General features: G+C 45.7%; 1 protein-coding gene across 2 annotated transcripts in view; it reads right to left on the reverse strand.

Annotated features, from left to right (window-relative positions):
- C6H6orf118 (chromosome 6 C6orf118 homolog) overlaps window positions 1-18,083 on the reverse strand; it is a 34,594-nt gene extending 16,511 nt beyond the window's left edge. The window contains exons 1-4 of one of the 2 annotated variants that reach the window (XM_047734058.1): window positions 18,059-18,083; window positions 9,666-10,339; window positions 8,674-8,796; window positions 7,464-7,523 (exon numbers count right to left, since the gene is read on the reverse strand). In XM_047734058.1, the coding sequence (XP_047590014.1) occupies window positions 7,464-7,523; window positions 8,674-8,796; window positions 9,666-10,339; window positions 18,059-18,083 (882 nt within the window). Of the gene's footprint in view, window positions 1-7,463; window positions 7,524-8,673; window positions 8,797-9,665; window positions 10,340-18,020 lie in introns of both variants that reach the window. The other variant, XM_047734059.1, reaches the window with a different exon arrangement.
- Between the last annotated feature and the right edge of the window lie 7,046 nt (window positions 18,084-25,129).

Consider the following 25,129-nt stretch of genomic DNA (forward strand, 5'->3'; position numbering starts at 1 on the left):
AGTGTAAAGAAAAGACCAAAAGTGACAGTACCAAAGGTAGGAAACACAAAAGCATTACAAACAAATATTTCTATAAAAAGTCAGTCAAGGAATTCACAAAATAAAAGGATGTAGATTATGACACCATATACCTAAAATGTGGGAAGGAGAGGACTAAAGAATGTGTTCAAACTTAAACAATAATCAACTTAATATAGACTGCTATATGTAGATGTTATATGCAAACCTAATGGTAACCACAAATCAAAAGCAGTAATAGATATACAAAGAACAACAAAATCCAAATGTATCACTAAGAAAACCAACAAATTATGAAAGAAGAAAGGATCAGGAAAAAAATCTCAGAAACAAAGACAAAATAAGTAACAAAATAGCAATATATACATATCTATCAATAATTACTTTTAAAGTAAGCAGACTAAATACTCCAAGCAAAAGACATAGGATGACAGAATGGATAAAAAACAAGACCCATCTATATGCTGCCTACAGGAGACTCATTTCAGACCTAAAGACACCTGCAGATTGAAAGGGAGGGGACGGAGGAATATTTATCATGCAAATGAGTATCAAAATAAAGTTGGAATAGCAATGCTTACATCAGACAACATATACATATGTATATATATATATTTTTTAAGATTTTATTTATTTATTTGACAGAGAGATAGAGAGTACAAGTAGGCAGAGTGGCAGGGAGAGGAGAAGCAGGCTCCCATTCTAGCAGGGAGCCCAATGTGGGGCTTGATCCCAGCACCCTGGGATCAGGACCTGACCCGAAGGCAGCCGCTCAACTGACTGAGCCAGCCAGGTACCCCAGACAATATAGATTTTAAAACAAAGACTGGAACAAGAGACAAAGAAGGACCATATATAGTAACAAAAGGGGTAATCTAATAAGAAGATATAACAATTGTAAATATTTATGCACCCAACATTGGAGCATGCAAATACATAAAGCAATTAATAACAAACATAAGGTAATTAATTGATGGTAATACAATAATAGTAGGGGACTTTAACACTCCACTTACATGAATGGAGAGATCATTCGATCAGACAATCAGCAAGAAAACAATGGCATTGGGAGACACATTGGTCCAGGTAGATTTAAGAGATATATATTTTAACATTCTACCCTGAAATATCAAAATACACATTCTTTTCAGGTGTACATGGAACATTCTCCAGAATAGATCACATATTGGGCCACAGAACAAGTATCAACAGTTCAAAGAGATCAAAGTCATACTATGCAGCTTTTCTGATCACAATGCACTGAAACTAGAAATCAAACACAAGAAAAAAATCTGGAAAGACGACAAATAAAAGGATGTTAAATGACATGCTACTAAACGATTAATAGGTTAACCAAGAAATCAAAAAAGAAATCCAAAAGTACATGGGAACAAATGAAAATGAAAACACATGGTCCAAAACCTCTGGGAGGCAGCAAAAGCTCTTCTAAGGGGGAAGTTTATAGCAATACAGGCCTACCACAAAAGGCAAAAATATCTCAAATAAACAACCTAACCTTATACCTAAAGGAGCTAGAAAAAGAGCAATAAACAAAACCAAAAAATAGAAGGAAGGAAAGAAATAATAAAGATTAGATCAGAAATAAATGATATAGAAAAAGAAAGAAAGGAAGGAAGGAAGGAAGGAAGGAAGTGTAGAACAAATCAATGAAATCAGCAGCTGGTTCTTTGAAAAAAAAAAAAACTAACAAAAATTGTTAAATAAAACTATATAGGATGCCTGGGTATCTCTGTTGGTTAAGCCTCCAATTCTATTTTTTTTTAAAAGATTTTACCCATTTATTTGAGAAAGAGTGAGAGAGAGATTAAGAGAACAAGTTGGGGGAGATGGACAGAGGGAGAAGCAGACACCCTAAAGAACACGGAGCCCAACGTGTGATTTGATCCCAGGACACCCGGATCATGACCTGAGCCAAAGATAGACACTCAATCAACTGAGCCACCGAGGTGCCACCTTTTCCTTTGCTTTTCTCTTTTCTTTTCTTTATTTTATTTTTTTTTTTAAGCCTCCAGCTCTTGAGTTTGCCTCAGGTCATGATCTCAGAGTTGTGAGATTGAGCCTCATGTCGGTCTCTGTGCTCACGTGAATCTGCTCAAGATTCTCTTTCTCCCTCTCTCTCTCAAAACAAATAAATAAATCTGTAAAAATAAGTAAGTAAGTAAGTAAAATTACAAATGAAAGAGGAGGAAGAACCACCAATATCACAGAAATACAAACAATTACAAGAGAATATTGTGAAAAACTATATGCCAACAGATCAGACAACCTAAAAGAAATGGATAAATTCCTAGAAACATATAACCTACTGAAGCTGAAGCAGGAAGAAATAGAAAAAGTGAATAGACTATATGCAGGAAAGGAGATTGAATCAGTAATCAAAAAACCCTCAACAAACCAAAATCCAAGATCAGTTGGCTTCATAGCTGAATTCTACCAAACTTTTCAAGAAGAGTTAATACTATTTCTCAAACCATTACAAAAAATGGAAGAGGGGGGAAAACTTCCAAATTCATTCTATGAGGCCAACATTACCCTGATACCCAAAGAAGATAAAGACACCACCAAAAACAAAACAAAACAAACAAAAAACCTACAGGCCAGTATGGTTGATGAACATAAATGTAAAAATACTCAACAGGGACACCTAGTGGCTTAATTGGTTAAGTGTCTGCCTTCAGCTCAGGTCATGATCCCAAGGTCCTGGGATAGAGTCCCACATGCGACACGTTGCTCAACTGGGATCCTGTTTCTCCCTCTGCTCCTCCCCCAACCCCACTCATTTCTCTCCCTCTCTCTCTGACAAATAAATAAATAAAATCTTTTTAAAAAATCCTCAACAAAATGCTAGCAAACCAAATCCAACAATACATTTTAAAAATCATTCACCACAATCAAGAGGGATTTATTCCCAATATGCAAGTGTAGTTCAATTTTTGCAAATCAGTGTGATACATCATATCAATAAAAGGGTAAAAACCATGAGATTATTTCAATAGATGCAGGAAAAAAGCATTTGACAAAGTGTAACATCCATTCATGATAAATCCCTCAAGTAGATTTATAGAAAACAAACCTCAACATAATGAAGGCCATATATAAATATATATATACCAAACATCATACTCATCGGGGAAAAACTGAGAGTTTCCCCTCTAATGTCAGTAACAAGACAAGGATGTCACCACTTTTATTCAAACTAGAACTAGAATTCCTAGCCACAACAATGAAACAACGAAATAAATAAATAAAAGGTATCCAAACTGGAGAAGTAAGACTCTCACTATTTGTAGATGCCATGATACTCTATAAAGAAAACCCTAAAGATCACCAAAAAACTACTAGAACAGATAAAGGAATTCTATAAAGTTGCAGGATACAAAATCGATGTGCAGAAATCTGTTGTATTTCTATATGCTAATGATGAAGCAGCAGAAAAACTAAGAAGACAAGCCCATTTACAATTGCACCAAAAATAATAAGACACCTAGAATAAACCTAACCAAAGAGGTAAAAGACCTGTACTCTGAAAACTAAAATATTGATGAAAGAAATTGAAAAGGACACAAAGAAATGGAAAGAGGTTCCATGCTCATGGATTGGAAGATGAAATATTGTTTAAATGTCTATACGACCCAAAGCAATCTACAGCTTTAATACAAACCCTACCAAAATACCAACAGCATTTTCCACAGAACTAGAATTTTTAAAATCCTCAAATTTATATGAAATCACAAAAAAACCCAATTGCCGAATCAATCTTGAAAAAGAAAAGCAAAGCTGGAGGTATCACAATTCCAGATTTCAAGTTATATTACAAAGCTGTAGTAATCTAAACAGTCTAGTATTGGCACAAAAATAGACCTATAGCTCAATAGAACAACAGAAAGCCCAGCAATGAACCCACAATTATATGGTTGATTGATCTTTGACAAAGCAGGAGAGAATAGCCAATAGGAAAAGGATAATCTCTTCAATAAACAGTGTTGGGAAAACTGGACAGCTACATTGAGAAAAAAGGGAACTGGAACACTTTCTTACACCATATACAAAAATAAGCTCAAAATGGATTAAAGAAGGGCGCCTGGGTGGCTCAGTTGGTTAAGCGTTTTCCTTTGACACGGGTCATGATCCCAGAACCCTGGGATGTTGGGCTCCCTGCTCAGTGGATAACCTGCTTCTCCCTCTCGTGCTCCCCCCACTTGTGTTCCCTTTCAAGCTCTCTCTCTATATATATCAAATAAATAAATAAAATCTTTAGAAAAAATGGATTAAAGACCTTAATATGAGACCTGAAGTCATAGAAGTCCTAGAAGAGAGCATAGGCAGTAAGGTCTCTGACATTGGCCTTAGCAACATTCTCCTAGATCTGTTTCCTGAGGTAAGAGAAATAAAAGCAAAAATAAACTATTGGCACTATATCAAAATAAAGCTTCTGTACAGTGAAGGAAACAATCAACAAAAATAAACACAACCTACGGAATAGGAGAAGATACTTGCAAATGACATCGAATGAGGGGTTGGTATCCAAAATATGTAAAGAACTTATAATCAAGAATCGAAACTCAACTCAACACTCAACACTCGAAAAACCAAATAATCCCATTCAAAATGGGCAGAGAGGGAGTGCCTGGGTGGGGAAGTCAGTTAGGGATCTGACTCTTGGTTTCAGCTCAGGTCGTGATCTCAGAGTCATGGGATTGAGGCCCACATTGGGCTCCGCACTCAGCATGGAGTCTCCTCGAGATTCTCTCTCTCCCTCTGCCCCTTCTGATCATGCACTCTCTCTCTCTCAAATAAGTAAATATTTTTTTTAATGGGCAGAAAAAATGAATGACATTTCTCCAAAGAAGACATCCAGATAGATGGCCAAGAGACATGAAAAGATGGTCCGCACTACTCACCATCAGGGAAATGCAAAATAAAAACTATAATGAGATATCACCTCACACCTATCAGAATGACTAAAGTCAACAACACAAGAAACAAGATATTGGTGGATTTGTGGAGAAAGGGGAGTGCTGTTACACTGTTGGTGGAAATGTCAACTGGTACAGCCAGGCTGGGAAACAGTTCCGACATTCTGCGAAAGGTTAAAAATAGAGCTACACTACAATCCAGTAATTGAGGCACTGGGTATTTACCCAAAGAATACAAAACACTAATGTAAAGAGAGACATACACTCCAATGTTTACAGCAGCATTGTTTACAACAGCTAAATTATAGAAGTAGCCCAAGTGTCCATAGACTTACAAATGGATAAAGAAGATGTGGTGTATGGATATACAATGGAGTATTACTCAGCCATGAAAAAGAATGAAACCTTGACATTTGTACCTACATGGATGGAGCTAGAGAGTATAATGCTGAGTGAAAAAAATCAGCCAGAGAAAGACAAATACTGTATGATCTCACTCACATGTGGAATTTAAAGAAACAAAACAAAAAAGCAAAGGGGGCAAAAGACAGTGATAAGCCAAGAAACAGACTCTTAACTACAGAGAACTGATGGTTCCCAGAAGGACAGGGGTGGGGAGATGGGAGACATAGGGGATGGGGATTAAGGAGCACATGTGTCCTGAGGACCACCTCATGGTGTATGGAAATGATGAATCACTATCTGGTACGCCTGAAACGAAGATTACACTGTATGTTAGCTAACTGGAATTAAAATAAAAAATAAAATAACTTCAGAGGAAAAGAGTTAAGAAGTAAATCAGAACTGGCCTTGTAATGCTGTGAGTTTTCTCAGATACAAAGAAACTATACTTCCCATTTTATAAGATAGGATGTTTAAACTTTATTGAATTCAAGAAGTCAAGAGTAGTTTTAGCAGTGTCACTCTTTATTTTCAAGACTGAGAAAGTTACTCCTATAGTCTGTTCTTTTTACCGGAACTTTCACATGTGTAAACGCAAGCCTGGAGGGAGTCCCCAGGCTTGTGAGCTGGGGGAGGGGGACCCCTGTGGCTAGCCATCACAGTGCCTTCTTCATGCTTTCCCTACAGGTACCAAATGCACCTGCTCCCTGGTAATTCTTGACAGTTCCCAAACTGTTTCTACATGTTTACTTTAGTGGTTTGGGAACATTGTCAGCATGTCAGCATACGCCCCACCCCCAACTCTGCCTCCTGCTTCTGTGTCTGGGTCCAAATTCCTCTTCTCTCATCAGGATGCCTGTCACTGGATTAGGAACACCCCCACACAACGACTTCATCCCCACTTGATTACATTTGCACAGACCCTATTTCCCAGGAAGATCACACTCACAGTTTCCAAGCGGACACGATGTTTTGGAGGACATTACTCAGCCGCGCACAGCTGCCTCATGGGGGACATGCAGGGAAGGCGTGTAATCCAGGCCACCGAGTGGCACTGGTGAGATGAGGACTACTACTACTTAGCTACTCCAGTAGCTAAAGTTCAATGAAGGACAGCGTAAAAAGGGTGTTGGAAACTCTATTTTGAGATATTTATGGAACATCTTCTAAATTTTATATCATTGTCATAACAAATTACCATAAATTTTGTGGCTTAACATAAACCTATCACTGCCATTCTATAGGCAGGAGTCTGGGTTTGCTCTGCTGGGCCCTGCTAGAGTCTCCCTGGGCTGAAATCAGGGTGCTGGCTGGGTACCTTGCTTTCTCAAGGCTCTGGGGCAGACTCTCCTCCAGGATCCCTCAGTGGCTGGCAGGACCCACTTCCTTGAGGTTGTAGGACTGAGCTCCTGTCCTTGCTGGCTGTCAGCTCCTGGACGCCTCTCCCTAGTCCCTGTATGTAGGTCCTCCATCCCAGAGCCCCCAACGACCATGGAACCCTCCTCTCCCAGGGAATCTCTCTGACTCCTGCTCAGCCCCTTCTCCCTTCTGAGTGCAGCCAGAGAAGGTTCTCTGCTTTGAGGGACCCATGTGATCAGATTGGGCCCATCAAGGTAATTCTGGAAAATCTCCCTATTTTTAGGTCTGGAATCTGCTCACTCTGGACACCTAAGTGTTAATGTCCAGCAGGAAGCTAGAAACAAGTATAACCTAGAACCCCCAGGAAATATCTGGGTGACATACACAGAGCTGGGGGTCAGCAATGCAGGGGTGTGCACATGTAGCTCATAAGCAGGGCAAGAGGGAGAAAAGAGGGACAATGCCTAGGGAAACAGCCCAGTGAGGACTGGGTTACGGAAAGGAGGAGCCAGAGAGGTCACTGACGATGGGTGGCCAAAGACGTTGGCAAAACCCAGGAGCTGTGTATTCCCCCTACCATCCCACCACTCACTCTCCCGTGGGCAGGAGGTAAATTCTTTACCCATGGTGTCCTTCAGCTGTAGAGACACAAATGGGGCTTCTTGGATTCAGAATACTTTCTCCTACTCGTGAAATGGGAAGAAATGGAGTAGTCTCTATTCAGACACCTGGAGGATAGGCTGTTACCTTGTCCTGGGACGTGGCCTGGGACTGCAGAAGGATTGCCATATAGAGTTCATATTCATCCTGTACCAAAAAAAAAAAAAAAATCCATTGAAAATGTGTTATATCATCACAGTGTAAGTTTCTTCACAGGGACAAATAATACGGAAGTTAAGGGTGTCAGTTTAGATCATTTTAAAAACTACAAAATGAAAAAAAAAACTACAAAATTTTCCTTCAGTATATAACCCACAGAACACACAATGAAGTGCATAAAATCTCACCAACTTCAAAGCACATTTGAGCGTGAACTGTTGATCACCTCAGAATAGCTTCCTAAAATACCTTGACACACATACAACATGTGATCTCCTGCCATACAGAGGCTCAGTGAGTCCTGCCCACCTGCCAGGACTCACTGAGTTCCATGGCCATTGGGGGCTCTGGGATGGAGGACCTACATACAGGGACTAGAGAGAGAAGCTCCCTAGGGATGGGGACATTCTCTGGAGAACAGGCTATTGTATGGCTGCTCTTAAGCATTCCTTATCTTTAGGACTTAGGCAATAGCAAGATCTGGAAGCAATCTCCATAATACCCATCACTCTTTTACCCCCTGTCCCCACCTCCTTCCTCTCTGAAACCCTCAGTTTGTTTCGCAGGGTCCATAGTCTCTCATGGTTTGTCTCCCTCTCTGATTCCTCTCCCTTCACTGGGTGTTATACCTAACTAATGAATCACTGAACCCTACTTCAAAAACTAATGATGTACTGTACAGTGAGTAACTGAACATAATAAATAAATACACACACACACACACATGCACACAAGATCTGGAAGCAACCTCTTTTCAACTCAGTTTTGATATGAAGGTCACTTTCATCATGAAATCACAGCAAATTTATAATTCCATAAGAATGTATATGAAATAATTATGCATACTTATAAAAATTTAAATGTTACATGTGTGCAATTTAGAAAAACCTATAAATAATTGGGAGATTTTAGTGGGGGGGTATGGGCTTGAGGATTGAGCTAGCTGGTTATTTACTCCCATGGCCTACTTGTAGTTGATGAGGCTATATGCACATTACTTTGAGTCTGTGAGTGATTTTCATCATCTGTAGGATGGAGGCCATAATACTTGGCAGAATTTCTGGGAGAATTGAGACTCTGTGTGCAGAACATCATGTGTGGCTCTCAGTGGTTGTGGGAAATAAACATTTTTTATTACCTTGACTTCTTTCAAGATGTCACCAAATATCAAAGAACTATTGCAAATATCTTCAAAGACTTCTCCAAAGATGTGCAGTCTGTTGAACTGCTGAGGTTCACATATGCACACTTTCTGGAGTTCCTGGTACAAAAACAGAACCCGTCATTTCAGGATGTCTTCATTTTCCTTTCCAAATAACTTCTCAGGTGGAAGAATAAGAACTTCCACGGGGCTTTCTATCAGAGAGCCCAGCTCCCACCACCCCAGAGTTGGGTCTGGGCAGAGCCAGGTAGCAAACCAAGGGGCATCTGATTCCCTCTGAGCCGTGCTGAGAAGGTCTGACTGCATGGTTGTCAAAGGCATTGATCTACATTTTTTTTAATTCACTCCCTTACATGCTGTACTCGAGGACACTGCATCCACAACGTCCCCAGGGTCTTCCTCTTCCCATTAGTCCTCTCAGACAAAACCCTCATCAGGTTTGATTATTTCTCAGCTATGCTGCTATTTCTTCCCTTCCTGCATTTTCATCCTTGCATCACATCCGTGGTCCCTGTGGATGATTCACAGCCCCTGGGGAGTTCACCAAAGCTCCTCCCATCATGCTAACCATGTTCCACAGACATGGGTAACTCTGGGAAGACTGTACCTACGTTACCTAACCATCTACTCCCACCTCACTCTCCCCACACATGCTTCCATAGTGAGTTAGGCAAACCTTTCCTCAGATGAGTCTGCTATCCATGAACATTGTATACCACAGCTGCCAGGCAGTATCTGATGCCCTGCTTATGAAGTCACCTCCAACTGACCCATTTCCAGACTTAGACTTTCTTTACTTCTCTCTGTTATCATCTACCTCGTGTCAGATGTTCTCAGCAACTGCTAGGTAAACTCTTTTCTACCTGGAAATGTAAAGGAGGTGCCTGAATGCAGGTATCCACCCATGACATTTAGATGCTAGGAACTACAGCAGTGTGACCGCAGTACAGCAGAATCATCCTCCTCACCTGTTCCAACTTCTTTTCATGGCATATTGCTGCCTTTCTCCCAGTGAAATCGTGCTTCATGAGATCTTGCTTTGCAAGAACTTCTTTTTGGAAGCACAGGAACTTTCTGTACTTGTCTGTCTTTGTAACACCAGATAGGTAGGAGCTGATGTACTGGTACTTATCCTTGGGTGGGGGAGACATCACACACTGACGGCTGGACTCCACTGTTCTGTATTTGAGAACCTTCATCTCTGGCAATCTCAGCTCTTCTCTCCTCCGCAGTTCTGCAGAAGCCTCTTTTCCTGGAGCCTTCCTTGGAATGAAGTCCTCTTCTGAAGTGCGGGAAATAGGCTCCAGAGGGTCCAAATACCTGAATAGTGGTGTGGCCTGGACATCTTTTGGACTCAGAGCTGTATTGATGGTAAAATAAGCCAAAGCATCTTTCATCTTTGCAATCTTCTTATCAGATGGTTTCTCTACTTTGAAGACTTTTTCCCCTTTTGGTCTATTGGCATTGGGCCAGTGATAGAGGATTGTCTCAGGAGGCCTGTAGAGCTTATTGGAATTCAAGTGCCCAGAGGTGTAGAGATAGATGTCATCTCTGTGGTCTTTCTGAAGTTTGTTCAAAAGTTTTGTTAGATTGCATAAAGGCCTATCACCTTGCACCCCACAGTGCTTCCATCTCATGTAAACTGGTCAGAAGAGATAATAAGATTATTAAATATTAGTTCCACAATAAGACAACAAAACAGCTGTGTGAATTTGCTGAGCTTGCATATCCCATTCCCAGAGGAGGAACCGACAGACACAGACAGAAAACAACACAAAAGCCAGGCCTAGCAGCAAACGGGGAGCTGCTGGATACACAGGATACACAGCTCTGATCAGAAAGCCCAGTGACCTGCAGGGATGCCTGGCTGGCCTGCTCAGTTCATAGAGCATGCAACTCTTGATCTTGGGGTTGTAGTTTCGAACCCCATGTTGGGTGGGGAGATTACTTAAAAATAAAATCTGGAAGGGAGGCAGGGAGAGAGGGCGAGAGGGCGGGAGGAAAGAAGGAAGTCAGTCAGTCCAGGGCCCTTCAAAGCCAGGAAGAAGGAGGAAGGGATTTTTGGTTCAACACAGGGTCTCTTACCATAGTAGCAAAAGTTCCAAAAGGAAAGTTTAACAGTGTAATTATAATTCCTAATGATGGCGCTTAGAGACATTCACCCCTTGGAAATAAAGATGGGTGTTTTTCTTTCTCTCTCTGTATTGAAATGACTCAGAGTCCCTGATCAAACCCCTCAGTGACTGCCGAGCCAGGCACCCCTTCTCCTCCCATCCCCACTTGCAGGAAGATAAGGAGTTGATGAGGACCCCAGCTCCTTCCACAAAGGGCCCTGCTTCTCATATGTCCCAGTGGTAGGGTCTGTGTGGGCACATGGTCCAGGACATGAAACTGTGAAACCTGAATTTTTGAGTCAGTTTCCTGACCACATGATCTCAAAAAGCTTACATAATCTCTCTGAATCATAGTTTCTCCCTCTGCAAGATCAGGATAATCATCCTACTCAAAAGGATTGATTGGCAGCTAAATGGAATCACATTTGGCAGAGAGGCCCATGGCCTGAAACAGACACTCCATAAATGGTAAATATTTTTAAGAAAGAATTCTAGGACAGGGGACACCTTCTGAAATGCTTCTGGTAAAACATGGATTGGCCTAGACTTCAGCCTGGGGAAAGGAGATTTCTTTTTGGCCACGCACTGTGAGGACCACAGAGCAGCTAGCGCACAGCAGCACCTTCTCAGAGAACCCTGGAGGAACAAGTAAACAGATCCTCTGTCCCCAGCATGTTACCTGAGCTGGGAAGGGCACTGGCAGCAGAGTGGTAAAGCAGGCCCACCAGAGGCCTCAAGGTCCCATTCTGAACTCCCACAGACCATGCATTACTCACACTCTCTGGTCCTTGCAAGGATTCCATCTGTAACTGGTTTTGTCCCCATTTTGTAAAAAGGAAGCTGAGAAGCAGTTCTGGGACCCACTCATGTCCAGACACCTAACTAGTGGCAGAACTGATTCCTGAATAAAACATTTTAACCGAACTGCTAGATCATCTCCCTCATTCCACAAGGGCCTGACCAACACAGGGAGGACTTTCTGGAACCCATGCCACATCCAAATCCATTTCCCTGACCAATCCGTGTCTGAAGTAATGATAATAAATCAGGATACGTGGTTTCCTCTGTTTTCACCTAAGAAAAGAAAGGCCCGGAGAATATGAAGAAGTAGAATCATTTCTATTATTATGTAACAAATTATCACAAACTTAGTAGCCTCAAACTCACGTATTAGATCACTGCTCTGTAGGTCCAAACTCCAACATGAAGGGGTTGGGTTCTCAACTCAAGATACTACAACACAGATACCAAAATGTGGGCCTGGTTGAGGTCTTGGAAGCTTTAGGAGAAAACTGGCTTCCAGGCTCATTCCTGTTATTGACAGAATCCAACTCCTTGGGATTGTAGGACAGATGTCCCCACTTCCTGGCTGTTGGTGGGGTCACTCTAAGCTCCCAGTGGCTGCCCTCATACCTGAACACACACATCCCCTCATCCCTGAGTCCCCTTCTCATATTTCTCATGCCCCAGACCTCTGACCCCTCCTCCATGGCCAGCTTCATGTGATTAGGTCAGGCCCACCCAACAGGTTTCTTGTCTTGAGGTCACTGGTACTGTGGGACATAGTGCAATCACAGAGCACTCTCTCTTCATGTTCAACGTCTTAAGGATTGTCAAGTACAACACCAGAGGTCAGGGAAACTTGAGCCATCTCTGAGTTCTACCCATCTCAGGATGCTGACGAACCCAGAGCACAGTCTCCCCTTGCATTGTCCCATGAAGAGACAAACCAACCTTTCCCATCTATGTGGTCAGATATTAGGGCAAATACTTCCAGCAGTAGGATTCTTGAGAATTTATCCCTATTGATCAGCTTCTTACTTCAAAGAAACCACTTATAAGATGTTAAAATATTAAAAGAACCATTTTTGAAGATAGTTAATCATTATAATTAATCAAAGGCGTAAACATTAAAGAAGACATGTTGTATTTGTTGGGCTTCTCCAGAGGACAGAACCAATAGGAGAGAGAGAGAGAGAATATGTAAAGAGATTTGTCATAAGGAATTGGCTCTCTTGGTTATGCCCTCTGGCAAGTCCAGAATCTGCAGGGTCGTTCAGCATGTGGGATACCCACTTCATGCCCAAGGCTTTCTGCTAGAGAATTCCCTCTTGCTCTGGGGAGGTCAGTCTTGATTCTACTAAGGCTTTCAACAGATTAGATGAGGCCCACCCACATTTCAGAGAGCAATCTGCGTGACTCAAAGTCTACTGATAAAATGTTAATTTTTTATCCAACAAACATCCTTAACAGAAATATCCAGAATGAAATGGGCACCGTGCCCTGAGCTGAGGTGACACCTAAAATCCACCATCATGTGCATTACTCCAATTCTCTTTGGAAAGTGGGAGAAGGAGGCAGCTCAGTTGTTTATTTTATTTCTGAAAAGGATTTGAAAACCCCAGAAAATGAGCAAAATCATTTTCCTACTTAGAATTTTTTTCTTTAGATTAAAACAAAACTTGCTTCACTAGATTTAGAGATTCTGGATTCCATTTCTCTTTCCCAAGTTCTTACAATATGTACCAGGGCTCCCATACTGGCATAAATATTTTAATTTTTTATTTTTCTATCTGAAAACATTGTTTGTTATTTGCATATTCTCCTATCTCAGTCTGACAGGAAAAGAACAGAAAAGGTTGAAATAATTCATTGGAAAATGTGCTTCTTTACCAAATAATCTGGAAACAAATTTGTTTTAAGTAAAACCAATGTTGAATAGATATTGATAAGACATAGTAATACATTTTTTTGGATTAGGTTGAAGTTAATAAATATTTCTAACATTAGCATTTGAAATTTTTAAACACAAGGCATAGTTACTGGTGTTTCATCTTTTCCAAGATGAAGCAGTAGGTCTTTAATGTCAAAATTATTACAAGTCACTTCCCTGTGTTTTGTGGTCTTGGGGAAACTTGGAATCCCATAGAAGATAAACATCTTCTTGGACTGTCTCCCTCACCTCCAGACTTAAGTTAGCAACATCCTTAGTACGTGTTAGAAGCAAGAATAGAGAGAAAAGAGCAGGCCAATCCTGGTCCCACAGACTCCTTGCCCTGTGGGGCACATATGGCCAGAGGAGAGCCCCAGGACCTTGGAGAACCAGGCAGGCCAGGCTGGATGTTTGAATTCCTTGAAGAATCCACATGGGGCCCCTTCTGTATGTGCAGAACCTCTTCCTCTGGCTTTTTGGCTCTCCCCCATTTTAATCACCTGTAGGATATTTAAAACTCTTCTCAAGATTGTAAGCTCTCTTTCCAGAACTCTGTGGTTGGCTTTATACTGGCTACCTCCTGTAATATCCACTGTGATTTCTACTTTTTCTCAAGGGAAGAAACTGTTTTATTAACATTGGCATCTTCAGAAAAAGACCAAGAGTAACTAGTTTGCTTCATGAGTAAATGTGGAAAAGAAATCATATTTTTTTAAAGATTTTATTTAATTATTTGACAGAGAGAGATCACAAGTAGGCGGAGAGGCAGGCAGAGAGAGAGGAAGGGAAGCAGGCTCCCTGCTGAGCAGAGAGCCCGATGTGGGGCTCAATCCCAGGACCCTGGGATCATGATCTGAGCTGAAGGCAGAGGCTTTAACCAACTGAGCCACCCAGGCACCCCAAGAAATCATATTTTTAAATTTTTTTAAATTAGTATTTTTTAAAGATTGTATTTATTTATTTACTTATTTATTTGACAGAGAGAGAGCAGGAGCACACAAGCAAGGAGAGTAGGAGTGGGAGAGGGAGAAGCAGGCTCCCTGCTGAGCAAGGAGCTGGATTCGGGACTTGATCCCAGGATCCTAGGATCATGACCTGAGCCAAAGGCAGTTGCTTAACCAAGTGAGCCACCCAGGCTCCTATTTTAGAATGTTAAATAATAAGGTCAAATTCTACTCTGTACCACACTGCTGTCTCCCTCAGAGGATTCCTCAACAGCATCTGAAAGTCCAGTAGAGACTGAGTTACCTGATAGGGGGAATGTACCAGCCGTGGGAGAAGCACACATCTCCAGTGCTAGAGTGAGAAGGGAAAAACACACTTGACAGTACTTATCTTAGATGGGTTGGACGTGGAAAGCAGATTAGTGGGTCCACCCAATGCTATGTTCCTGATGAAGGGACTTTGCAGATTTCATTACAATTATGACCTTAGAATGAAGAGATTTTCCAGAATTACCTGGATGGGCCCAATCTGATCACATGGGTTCCTCACAGCAGAGAACCTTCTCTGGCTGCGCTCAGAAGGGAGAAGGGGCCGAGCGGGAGTCAGAGAGATGCCCTGGGAGAGGAGAGTTCCATGGCCGTTGGGGGCTCTGGATGGAGGACCTACATACAGGGACTAGGGAGAGGCGTCCAGGAGCTGACAGCCAGCAAGGACAGGAGCTCTGTCCTACACCTGCAAGGAAGTGGGTCCTGCCAGCCACTGAGGGATCCTGGAGGAGATTCTGCCCCAGAGCCTTGAGAAAGGAAGGTACCCAGCCAGCACTCTAGCAGGGCCCAGCAGAGCGAACCCAGACCCCTGCCCTACAGAACGGCGATAACTTTGGTTTGCTTTAAGTCACTGAATCTGCGGTCATCTATCATAGCAGCAGAAGAAACACACAGTGCGGGGAATGTAGGCAGGGTGGTTCCCAGGCCTCGCAGGGCTGGAGGGTGGTGATGCTGAGGTGGGGGTTAGTCACCAACAGAAGAGGCAGGAAAATCACTAAGTAGTCCTGACAATTCAGGGATAGCCTGAAGTGAGGGGAGTGAGGTGGGGGGGGGGGCATGCACAGGACACCCCCACCCCCTAGACCAAGGATTCCAAATGGAAGAACGCAGTGATACCGCCTAACATTACAGAGGAGAAGCTCCGGTTTCTTTACGTGCATATTAAAGAAAAAATAGCCTCCAAAGGCTGGAAGACTGTGAAAATCTCCCTGCCGCCCGCTGCACAGCCGCTGCACAGCCGAGGTGCAGGGCCTGCACCCTGCAGCTCTGGGGGGTGTACCTTTGCTCTGCATCCGATTTACTTGTAAGAGTTTTATCTGACAACTCATTTTTCCTCCAACTTTTTAACTTATGGGAGGTGTACTTACTAAGAAATACCAAAATAAGACGAGCCCATTCTGTTTCCAACCACTGTGTTGCACGGTTGGCCGAGGGCAGTTTTTTTTTCTTTTTTTTAATTCTTCTTTATTAACATATAATGTATTATTAGCTCCAGGGGTACAGGTCTGCGAATCGCCAGGTTTACACACTTCACAGCACTCACCATAGCACATACCCTACCCAATGTCCATAACCCAACCACCCTGTCCCTACACCCCTCCCCCTGGCAACCCTCATTTGTTTTGTGAGATTAAGAGTCTCTTATGGTCTGTCTCCCTCCCGATCCCATCTTGTTTCATTTATTCCTTTCCTACCCCCCAAACCCACACGTTGCCTCTCAACTTCCTCATATCAGGGAGAGCATATGATAACTGTCTTTCTCTGATTGACTTATTTCGCTCAGCATCATACCCTCTAGTTCCATCCACGTGGACATCCAGATGGTCAACAGACACATGAAAAAGTGCTCCACATCACTGGGCATCAGGGAAATACAAATCAAAACCACAATGAGATCCCACCTCACACCAGTCAGAATGGCTAAAATTAACCAGTCAGGGAATGACAGATGCTGGCGGGGATGCGGAGAGAGGGGAGCCTCCTGCACTGCTGGTGGGAATGCAAGCTGGTGCGGCTGCTCTGGAACACAGCATGGGGGTTACAGGGCAGTTCTGGAACGCTGAGTACCGCGCACACCGAGCTCGCGAGGCAAAAAGGGGCTCAGACGTTCTGTGCACGCAGCACCGCGACTGTGGGCCCCCAGCGGCTCCACCTCCCGCTGCCCGAGCACCCCTGGGCCAGACAGAAACAAGCATTGTGTGCCAAACCGAGCCCTCGGACGACAGGCAGGGCCCCAGGTGGACCTCAGCGCGCAGGGGAAGCCCCCCGGGAGCCAAGAGGAACTCTGGAAACGCGGAAACAGCACGCCTGGAAAGTCAGTTAGACCGCGCGCCCGAGACCGGACAGACGTGGGCATGTAGAGCCTTTATAAAAACGGGGTTCTCATGCACACAGTCAGTGAGTGCAGTCACTGCAGGAGGACCCGGCGCCACCATGGTCGGGAGCTCACGGGAGAGGAGTGCCCTGGGCCCCTCACTTCGCCGCGGGGGAGAATGAGCCACAGGTGCTTTCCGTCTGGCCTCAGGGGTCAGTCCGGGCTCCCCGCTCGCCGGCTCTCACCCGCCCGCCAAGCCAGGTGCGCAGAAGGGGCGCAATGCCCTGCAGGGAGTGGAATTTCTTTCTTTCTTTCTTTTCTTTTAATTTCTCATGCTTGAGTTTTTTGGAGGTTTTTTTGTTTGTTTGTTTGTTTGTTTTTATTCATTTGACAGAGAGAGAGATCACAAGTAGGCAGAGAGGCGGGGGGGGGGGGGGGGAGGAAGCAGGCTCCCCACTGAGCAGAGAGCCCGATGCGGGGTTCGATCCCAGGACCCTGAGATCATGACCTGAGCTGAAGGCAGAGGCTTTAACCCACTGAGCGCCCCTGGAATTTCTTTCAACGTGGTTATAACTTAGACTCCATGGCTCAGTGCAGCAAGCTTTCTCCCAATTCAAAAATTCCTCGGGACCAACGATCCCGTTTTCAGGCCGCGGTGTGGCGGGAAAGCGACGGCTTCGGGTCCGGTCCTAGAATCACAGCAGTAACCCTCGCCTTCGGGGACCGGAAGCTAAATAAACGCGACGACTGTCCCGTGGTGGGTGGCTGGGGAAGGACGGCAGGATGGCGGCGTGCCGGGGAGCGTGCCCTCCAGTGGGTGGCTTTTTGGAAAGAGCACTCGGACCACCGTCCAGAAATCTCCCCCTTCACCTCTCCTCCTCGCAGAGGACACACGCGTGCGCAGGCACACACACGTGCGCGCACACCTGCACACACACGTGCGCACACACCGGCACGCACACGGCACGCATACCTGCACACACACACACACACACACACGGCACGCACGTGCGCACACGACCTGCTTCCCCAGAGTGTGGCTCCCGGGCTTTCGGAGGTGGCACCGCGTCCCTAGACGCAGTCCCACTCCCTGGGGACCCGGGGCTGAGGGGCAGCCCCAGCAAGGCTTTCGTTTTCCACCCCGGGTTGGGAGCCGCTCGGGTTCTGGGCAAACCGCAGGTCCCACAGACCTCAGCTGGCAAACACAGAGCGCTGGGCGCGCACTTACGCTCGGGCTCTGGACCCCCAGCCATCGCCTCGGCTGCGCAGCTCAGGACTGCGGCCGCGGTTACCGCGGAGACCGACAACATTCGAAGCCCCGCCCCCGCTGGGCGGGGTTCCTCTGCTACTGGGCCACCCCCCCCAGGCCCGCCCTCCGCCCCGCCCTCCCAGGCAAGCCTTCCTGAACCGGGAGTACCAGGTTTCTTGGCTTATTTTACTTTTTAAATTAAAACACTTTCTTTCATTTGAGGAACATCAAAATACCCTTGTACTCTAATACTTTACCAAAGCCTAGAGGTCAAAAAAGCAACTGGTCCTTGGCTGGGCATCTTTATAGAGACATTCAGGTTGCACAATGCACACCATATGCAAGCGTACCTGGCATTCTAGCACGTAGTAGGTGCCAGTCACTAAATTATCACTTAGTTATTTTCCTAGTACGGAGATGAGATTACGGGAGGTAAAATAACTTGGCCACCATCAATTAGTTAGCAGAGTAGAAGAATGTAAATGCACATCTGTTTGCAGTCTGTGCTCTTTCCTCAGGCTATGCCATGTGCCAAGGGAAGAAAAGCGAAAAATCTCTAAGTTTCCTATGTTTGAAAACTGTCGTTCTATTTAAATTTCTTCCAGCCAGGGAGGATTTGAGTGTCCTGGCATGGTGGCTGCTACTCTCAGACGTGACCTCAGGCGGGCCACTCACTGCTGCGCAGCTCACCGAGGAAGTGGTGACAATAAGGTTAGACAGTGTGTGTGAGAGAAAGCTGGGCACACAATCTCCTTTCATCTCCACTGGTGCTGGTCAGACACTTCGTAGGGTGAATGCTTTGGAAACCATGAAGTTGCCCCCACCCTAGCACAGCTTCGGTGGCTCCATACATAGGAGCATCTGGATTCGATCTGGAATAAAGAAAGAAAGAAAGAACAGAAGCGTTTCCTGATTTTCTCTCTCCAGCATTCACAGTCTTTAAGCATCTGACCGTAACTAGAAATGCTGACATGAAAATACGCACACTGCGTAAGGGTACCTAACTAAGTATTGACCCAGGACAAGAGAAGATTTCTCCACATTCTGTTCATTATAAATTAGGGTGAGATGTGTGGCAAGCCAGGTTTTTGTATTACCAATTACTAGAGATGAAACAATGAGTCTTTCTGCTCCAAGCTGTTTAGTGATTGGGTGGCAGGCAGGCAGGTGACAGAGGTATTCTCCTCTCTCCTTCCACGGTTGGGCTCAGAAGACAGAGCTCCTGGCCCTGGGAGAGAAGGCCATGGGAAGTGTGGGCCCCAGAACCAGTGGGACACTTCCAAGAGCTCAGCCTGTGCTGTCTTCACACTATTCATTGGTACGAGAACGGATTTGGCTCATTCCACATGGAATTACAGATCAGAAAGAAAATAGTGTATGTCTCCCAAGTCGTCCCGGGTAGGACACATATACAGTTAAATTCAACCGTCTTTCATACACTAAAGATCAGGAAATCAATGGTCAAATTGCCATCAAACATTAAAACCCACTGCAGCTCTCCGACCGCTAAATATTTCAACAAGGTGTTTAAGGCAGAAAGATATTATCAGTGAAACTAACTGGTCCGCCAAGATCAGGAGATCTTGCTTGAGGCCAGATTTCTGTGTAGGAATCCCCAAGAGCTGCTCGCCACGCAAACTGAGCGAGCAGATACTCGAATTCGTGCTGTGCTTGTTTTCAGCTCTGGGCGGCGCTGAAGCCCTCGGCAGAGTTACTGAAAGGGGCCCCTGCGGGTGAGACCGGAGCGCGTCCCCGCGAACTCAGTCCTGCACACACGGCCTTTCACCCTGGGAGCATTCAAAGAGAAAACACGAAGTGTTGTCTGCTCCTGACGCTCTGCGAAGAATGCAGAAACGCACGATTCATTCCCTGTTCTAAAGATGCTCGGTGGAGAGGAGACGAACCCCTTAAGGGCAAGACGCGAGGGAGGGAAGAGACAGGTGCAAACTAGCGCAGAGGACGGAATGGGGGCGGGGGTTGTGCTCCGGGCGGACCCCGCGTTCACCGCCCCATCACGGGCCAGCAGCGGGAGTGGAGAGCCTCCCCTGCGCTCGTAACAACCAACTCTTTGGAAATGTAACTGATCAAAAATAAACGTTTAGTTGCCGCCTTTCCAGCTGTAAGACTTCATTGTGTAAAAATAGACAAAGTCAAGACAACTTTTGTTTATTTTTATTTACATATTTTATTTATTCGACAGAGAGACAGTAAGGAGAAGCAACACAAGCAGGGGCGTGGGAGAGGGAGGAGCAGGCTCCGCAGTGAGCACGGAGCCCGATGCGGGGCTCGATCCCACGACTGCGGGATCATGACCCGCGGATGGCAGCCGCTTAACGACTGAGCCCCCAGGCGCCCCTGAAGACAACTTTTAAAGCGCCTTAGTGCTTTCTAAGCTCTGGAGTGACACGGGTGCCGCGTTTAAGGGCGCCCCGCCGACTGTAGACTGAAATCACACACCAGCCCGACCGGGAGACACGCGCGGGGCGCGACCAGGAGTCCGCAAGCTGCCAGCGAGCACCGGGCGAGTCGGGGGGACGGTCAGGTCGCTCGTGCACGCTGCAAGCGTTCGTGAAGAATTCCAAACACAGAGACCACGAGCTTCCGTTTAGAAAGATAACCCTGGGGTTCGCACTGCAGGCGGTGAAAACCGGCGGCGACGAGAGCCGGCCGTCGCGTCTCCCGTTCCACGCGCAGTTACAGCCCGACTCCCTGCGCCCTGACGCAGTGCCGGCGAGGTCTCCTCCACCGGAGGCCCGAGCGCTGCGGTCCCCGCCTCTTGCCTCGGCTTTCCAAGGTCCGCACCCACGCGGAAAATCTGCCCCAGGCTCCCCCTTCCCTCCCTGTTCTTCTCCACCGGAGGCACATTTCTCTGAGAACAAACGTGCTCTTGTTTTTCCAATCTTAGAAATGTATAAAAACAAAGTATTTGCTTTGACTTTGCGTCTCTCTAAGGCAAAGGCACCCTCCCATTTACCAGACACCGCAGATCCCGCGCAGGGAGGGCACGTGGCGGGTGCGCGCGGGTGGGGACCTTACCGCAGCTTTGCGCGCGCCCGGGAGGCTGGCGGAGGGGTCCCCGCCATGCCCGCGTCTGCCGCAAGGGGCGCTCTCTCCGCGGATCTCAAACCTGGCTTGCAGCCTCGATTTTGCCCTAAAGGGACTTTTCTGCAATATAACTTTATTTTTAAGTGGCATTCGAGGACAAAATAACTACGAGACACAAGAAGGTTGGAAATAGGATGGAGAACACAACTTCCCCAGAAGGGCCCCCACCATTCTTCCCACCTGTGTCCTCCATGAGCCTCCTCTTAGTCCAGAAAGTAAAATACACCTTCCTCTCCTCAGAGTGGTGCATAAAACCGCGTTTCTTTACTTCCAAACTGCCATTTACTGCTTGTCTAAAACTGTCTCAGTGTTTCATTGAAATGTTTTTTCAACTGTGAAAATTGCTATATTAGGTCAGGATGTTTCATTAAAAACAATGAAAATATCTCTGATGCAATGGCTTCTGGAAAACCAGAATGAAAGCCATCAAGTGAGGGATAAGTGGGTAATGAAAATTCCCCTTGCTAACCACCCTCCCCTCCCTCCCGCAGCCTCCGGTTTCTCTCCCCCAAAACAAACCACATCTGGTTTCTTACTTAGCTTCCAAGGGTCAGGCCACCCACAGACAGGGGCCCCTAACCAACCCCCCCCCCATGATTTCCGTTGCACATAAGATGGCAGTTCCTGAACCTGGATTCTCTTAAAAAAAAAAAGTCTTGGAAATCATTCCACACCAGTATCTAGAGAGTCTGGCTTTCTTTTTTTCTCTTTTTTCCTCAGTTTTTTTTGTTTGTTTGTTTTGTTGTGTTGTGGTTTTTTTTTTTTTTTTTTTTTTTTTTAATTTGAGAGAGAGCAAAGAGAGTGTGCAGGAGCGGGACAAAAGGAAGAGGGAGAGGCCAACTCCCGGCTGAGCAGGGAGCCCAGTGCCAGCTGGGATGCTGGGACTCCCAGGATCATGACCTGAATCAAAGGCAGATACTTAGCAGACCCCAGCCACACACGTGCCCCATCCTGAATTTTTAAACAGCTGTATTGTATTTCATTTTTATAAAATCAACAGACAACGGGCTAACATGTATTGTTTCCACTCTTTTATATTAAACTCCTGTGCTCCCCTTCAGGTCACCTCTCAGGTGTGAGAGTATGCAGGGAAACCCAAGGAGCCAGGTGAGCCCACAGTCACAGGGTTTGTGACCAGAGGCTGTGCCCATTCACCCAGGACGCGCCACAGTGAGGGTGATGTGGGGCTGGGAGTTGATGGTCCAGGAAGATTTCTGGAGATGTTTTTGGAGCAAAAAAGGTATTCTTATTAAAGCACAGGGACGGGACCCAGGGGCGGTAGCACTGCTCTGGGACTGTGAGGAGTCGCTGACTATATACTTGAGTTTATAATTATAAACTATATAATTTATACTTATATAAATATATAAGTAAGCATATAAACTTAAGTATATTATTTGAAAATCTAAAAAAATTTTTTAAAGTGTTGTGGGGGTGGGAGTGGCTCACCTGAGTGGTTCAGTCGGTTAAGTGTCTGCCCTCAGCTCAGGTCATGATCCCAGGGTCCTGGGATAGAGCCCCATGTCGGACTCCCTGTTCAGTGAGGACTCTGCTTCTCCACCTCCCTCTGACCTGTTTATGTGCTCACTCTCTCTCTCTCTCTCTCTCTCTCAGATAAATTTAAAAAATTCTTTAAAAATTTTAATATATAAACTTATTTATATATTTATAATTTATATATTTCTTTATTTATATTTAGAATTTAGTGAGGGTACGGGAGAGCATAAGTCTCGAAGGAATCGGCAGCAAGGCTTCCATGACCTTGAGGGGCTGGCTGCTATGCAGATAAGGTTATTTACTACTTCCTAGTAAAATATTCGTCTTGAGACCCTCAGATGGGTGGGCCATAGCTTTGGAAGATGAACGCTAACAGGTATCTTGGGGGTGGGGTGGTGTTCACAGTCATCAGAGGCATCAGAGGGGAGCAACGCTGTCAGAAGCCGAGCTCTGGTGACACATGAAGGGAAGTCCTCACAGGGAGCGGGAGGGGTGTGACCGTCTGCAGCCTCAAGAATCCTGCCCGGAGACCTGTGCTCCTTTCTCAACCATCAAGGATGCCTGTCCCCACTTCTTCACCACCAAACGTGGGGCACCCATCAATATGTTACCACATCCCTGATCTTTGCAAATACAAAATTGCAAACTGGTTGGTGAGAGAGGAAAAATGCACCATTAAACTGTGTAGGAAATGAATAAGATGTAATAACTTTTGAAAACAGTTGCAGGATTACTATTTTAGGTGGACGATCGGAGACGCCTCTCTGTGTTTCTGTTGCTCCTGTAACATCCACAGATGTTGTAGCTTAAGACAATATAAACGTTTTATCCTAGAGTTCCATAGTTCAGAGGTTCTAGACAGATCTCACTGGATAAAATCCAGGTGTCCGCAGGACTGCGTTCCTTCTGGGGGCTGAAGGGAGCTTCTGTTCCCTTGTCTTTCCCAGGTCTGGAGGTGTCTGCCCTACAGGGCTCCTGGGGCCTTCCTCTACCTTCAAAACAAGTAATGAACCATGGCTGGGCTCTTTCACACCAAAGAAGCTCTTGACCCTCCCTCTTCCACATACAAGGACCCTGGGGCCAGCTCTGGGCCCTCCCGGACAATGCTGGCTGCTCTCCCCATCCTAAAGTCAGCTGAGCAGCAGCCTTCAGTCCACCTGCTGCCTCAGTTTCCCTCTCTCACTTGACCTGATACATCCTCATGTTCTGGGCTTCAGGCCATGGACCTTTCTGGGGACCACTATTCTGCCAACTGCCACCTCCCACCCCCAACCAAGGGTGAAGCCTTTAGGCAGCAGTCGGAAGTGCTGTGCTCGGAGCCAAGGAGGAGACTGCTGGCTTCCAGCGAGGCCCTGAGCTGGAGCTGAAGCTGACCTAGGGACCCACTGCCCCCAAACTTGTCTCTGACAGGACAGAAGAGGTCAGGACTCTCTTCAGCAGTGGACTGTGGATTGTCGCAGACTTGGGCTTCTTTGAGTTTTGTTTGAATCGTTATGATTGGAGAGGGCTGGGCACGTTGAGGGAACCTGTCCAGGAGAGTAGGGAGGGCTGACCATCCACAAAACGAGGGGCACTGGATTCTAGACTGGCACACATTTGCCACAGGGAGGGGGTATGGGAATTCCCTGTCCCTGCAGAAAACAGAACAAAAACCAGACTCCTACTCCATCTAGTTTACCAGGCATTTCTCAGTGGCTCTGATGTTAACTGTTTTGGGGAAAAGTACAAATCTAAATGAGCTGCGAGCTCCACGTGGGACTATGTAGAAGCGGCGTCCTTAAGGCACAAAATCCTTTCCAGGTGGCTTTTTTCAGACATGGGAGATCCCCGTACTAGAGCCTTTTAATTTCCCCAGGGGGAGGTACTGAGCGAGAGCAACCGCAGGCCACGGTCACGGAGATCCCAGCCTGAACCCGCACCAGCCCTACCCCCGATTGCAAATGAAGGGGGAGGGGCGCGCCAGAGGTCGTGTGATTTTTCACGCCCCCTTTTTTTTTTAAGATTTTATTTGTTTATTTATTTATTTGACAGGCAGAGATCACAAGTAGGCAGAGGGGCAGGCAGAGAGAGAGGAGGAAGCAGGCTCCCTGCTGAGTAGAGAGCCCGATGCGGGCTCCATCTCGGGACCCTGAGATCATCACTTGAGCTGAAGGCCGAGGCTTAACCCACTGAGCCACCCAGGCGCCCCTGAAAACCTACTTGGCTTGCCGGTCACTTCCTGTTTCTTTCTCTCTTTCTTTCTTTCTCTCTCTCTTTCTTTCTTTCTTTCTTTTTTTTTTTTTTTTTAAGATTTTATTTATTTATTTGACCGAGAGACAGGGAGAGAGGGAACACAAGCAGAGGGAGTGGGAGAGGGAGAAGCAGGCTCCCCGCTGGGCAGGGAGCAGGATGCGGAGCTGGATCCCAGGAGGCTGGGATCATGACCTGAGCAGAAGGCAGAGGCTTAAC

This window comes from Lutra lutra, chromosome 6 (genome assembly GCF_902655055.1).
Source record: "Lutra lutra chromosome 6, mLutLut1.2, whole genome shotgun sequence".
In the NCBI taxonomy this organism is placed as follows: Eukaryota; Metazoa; Chordata; class Mammalia; order Carnivora; family Mustelidae; genus Lutra; species Lutra lutra.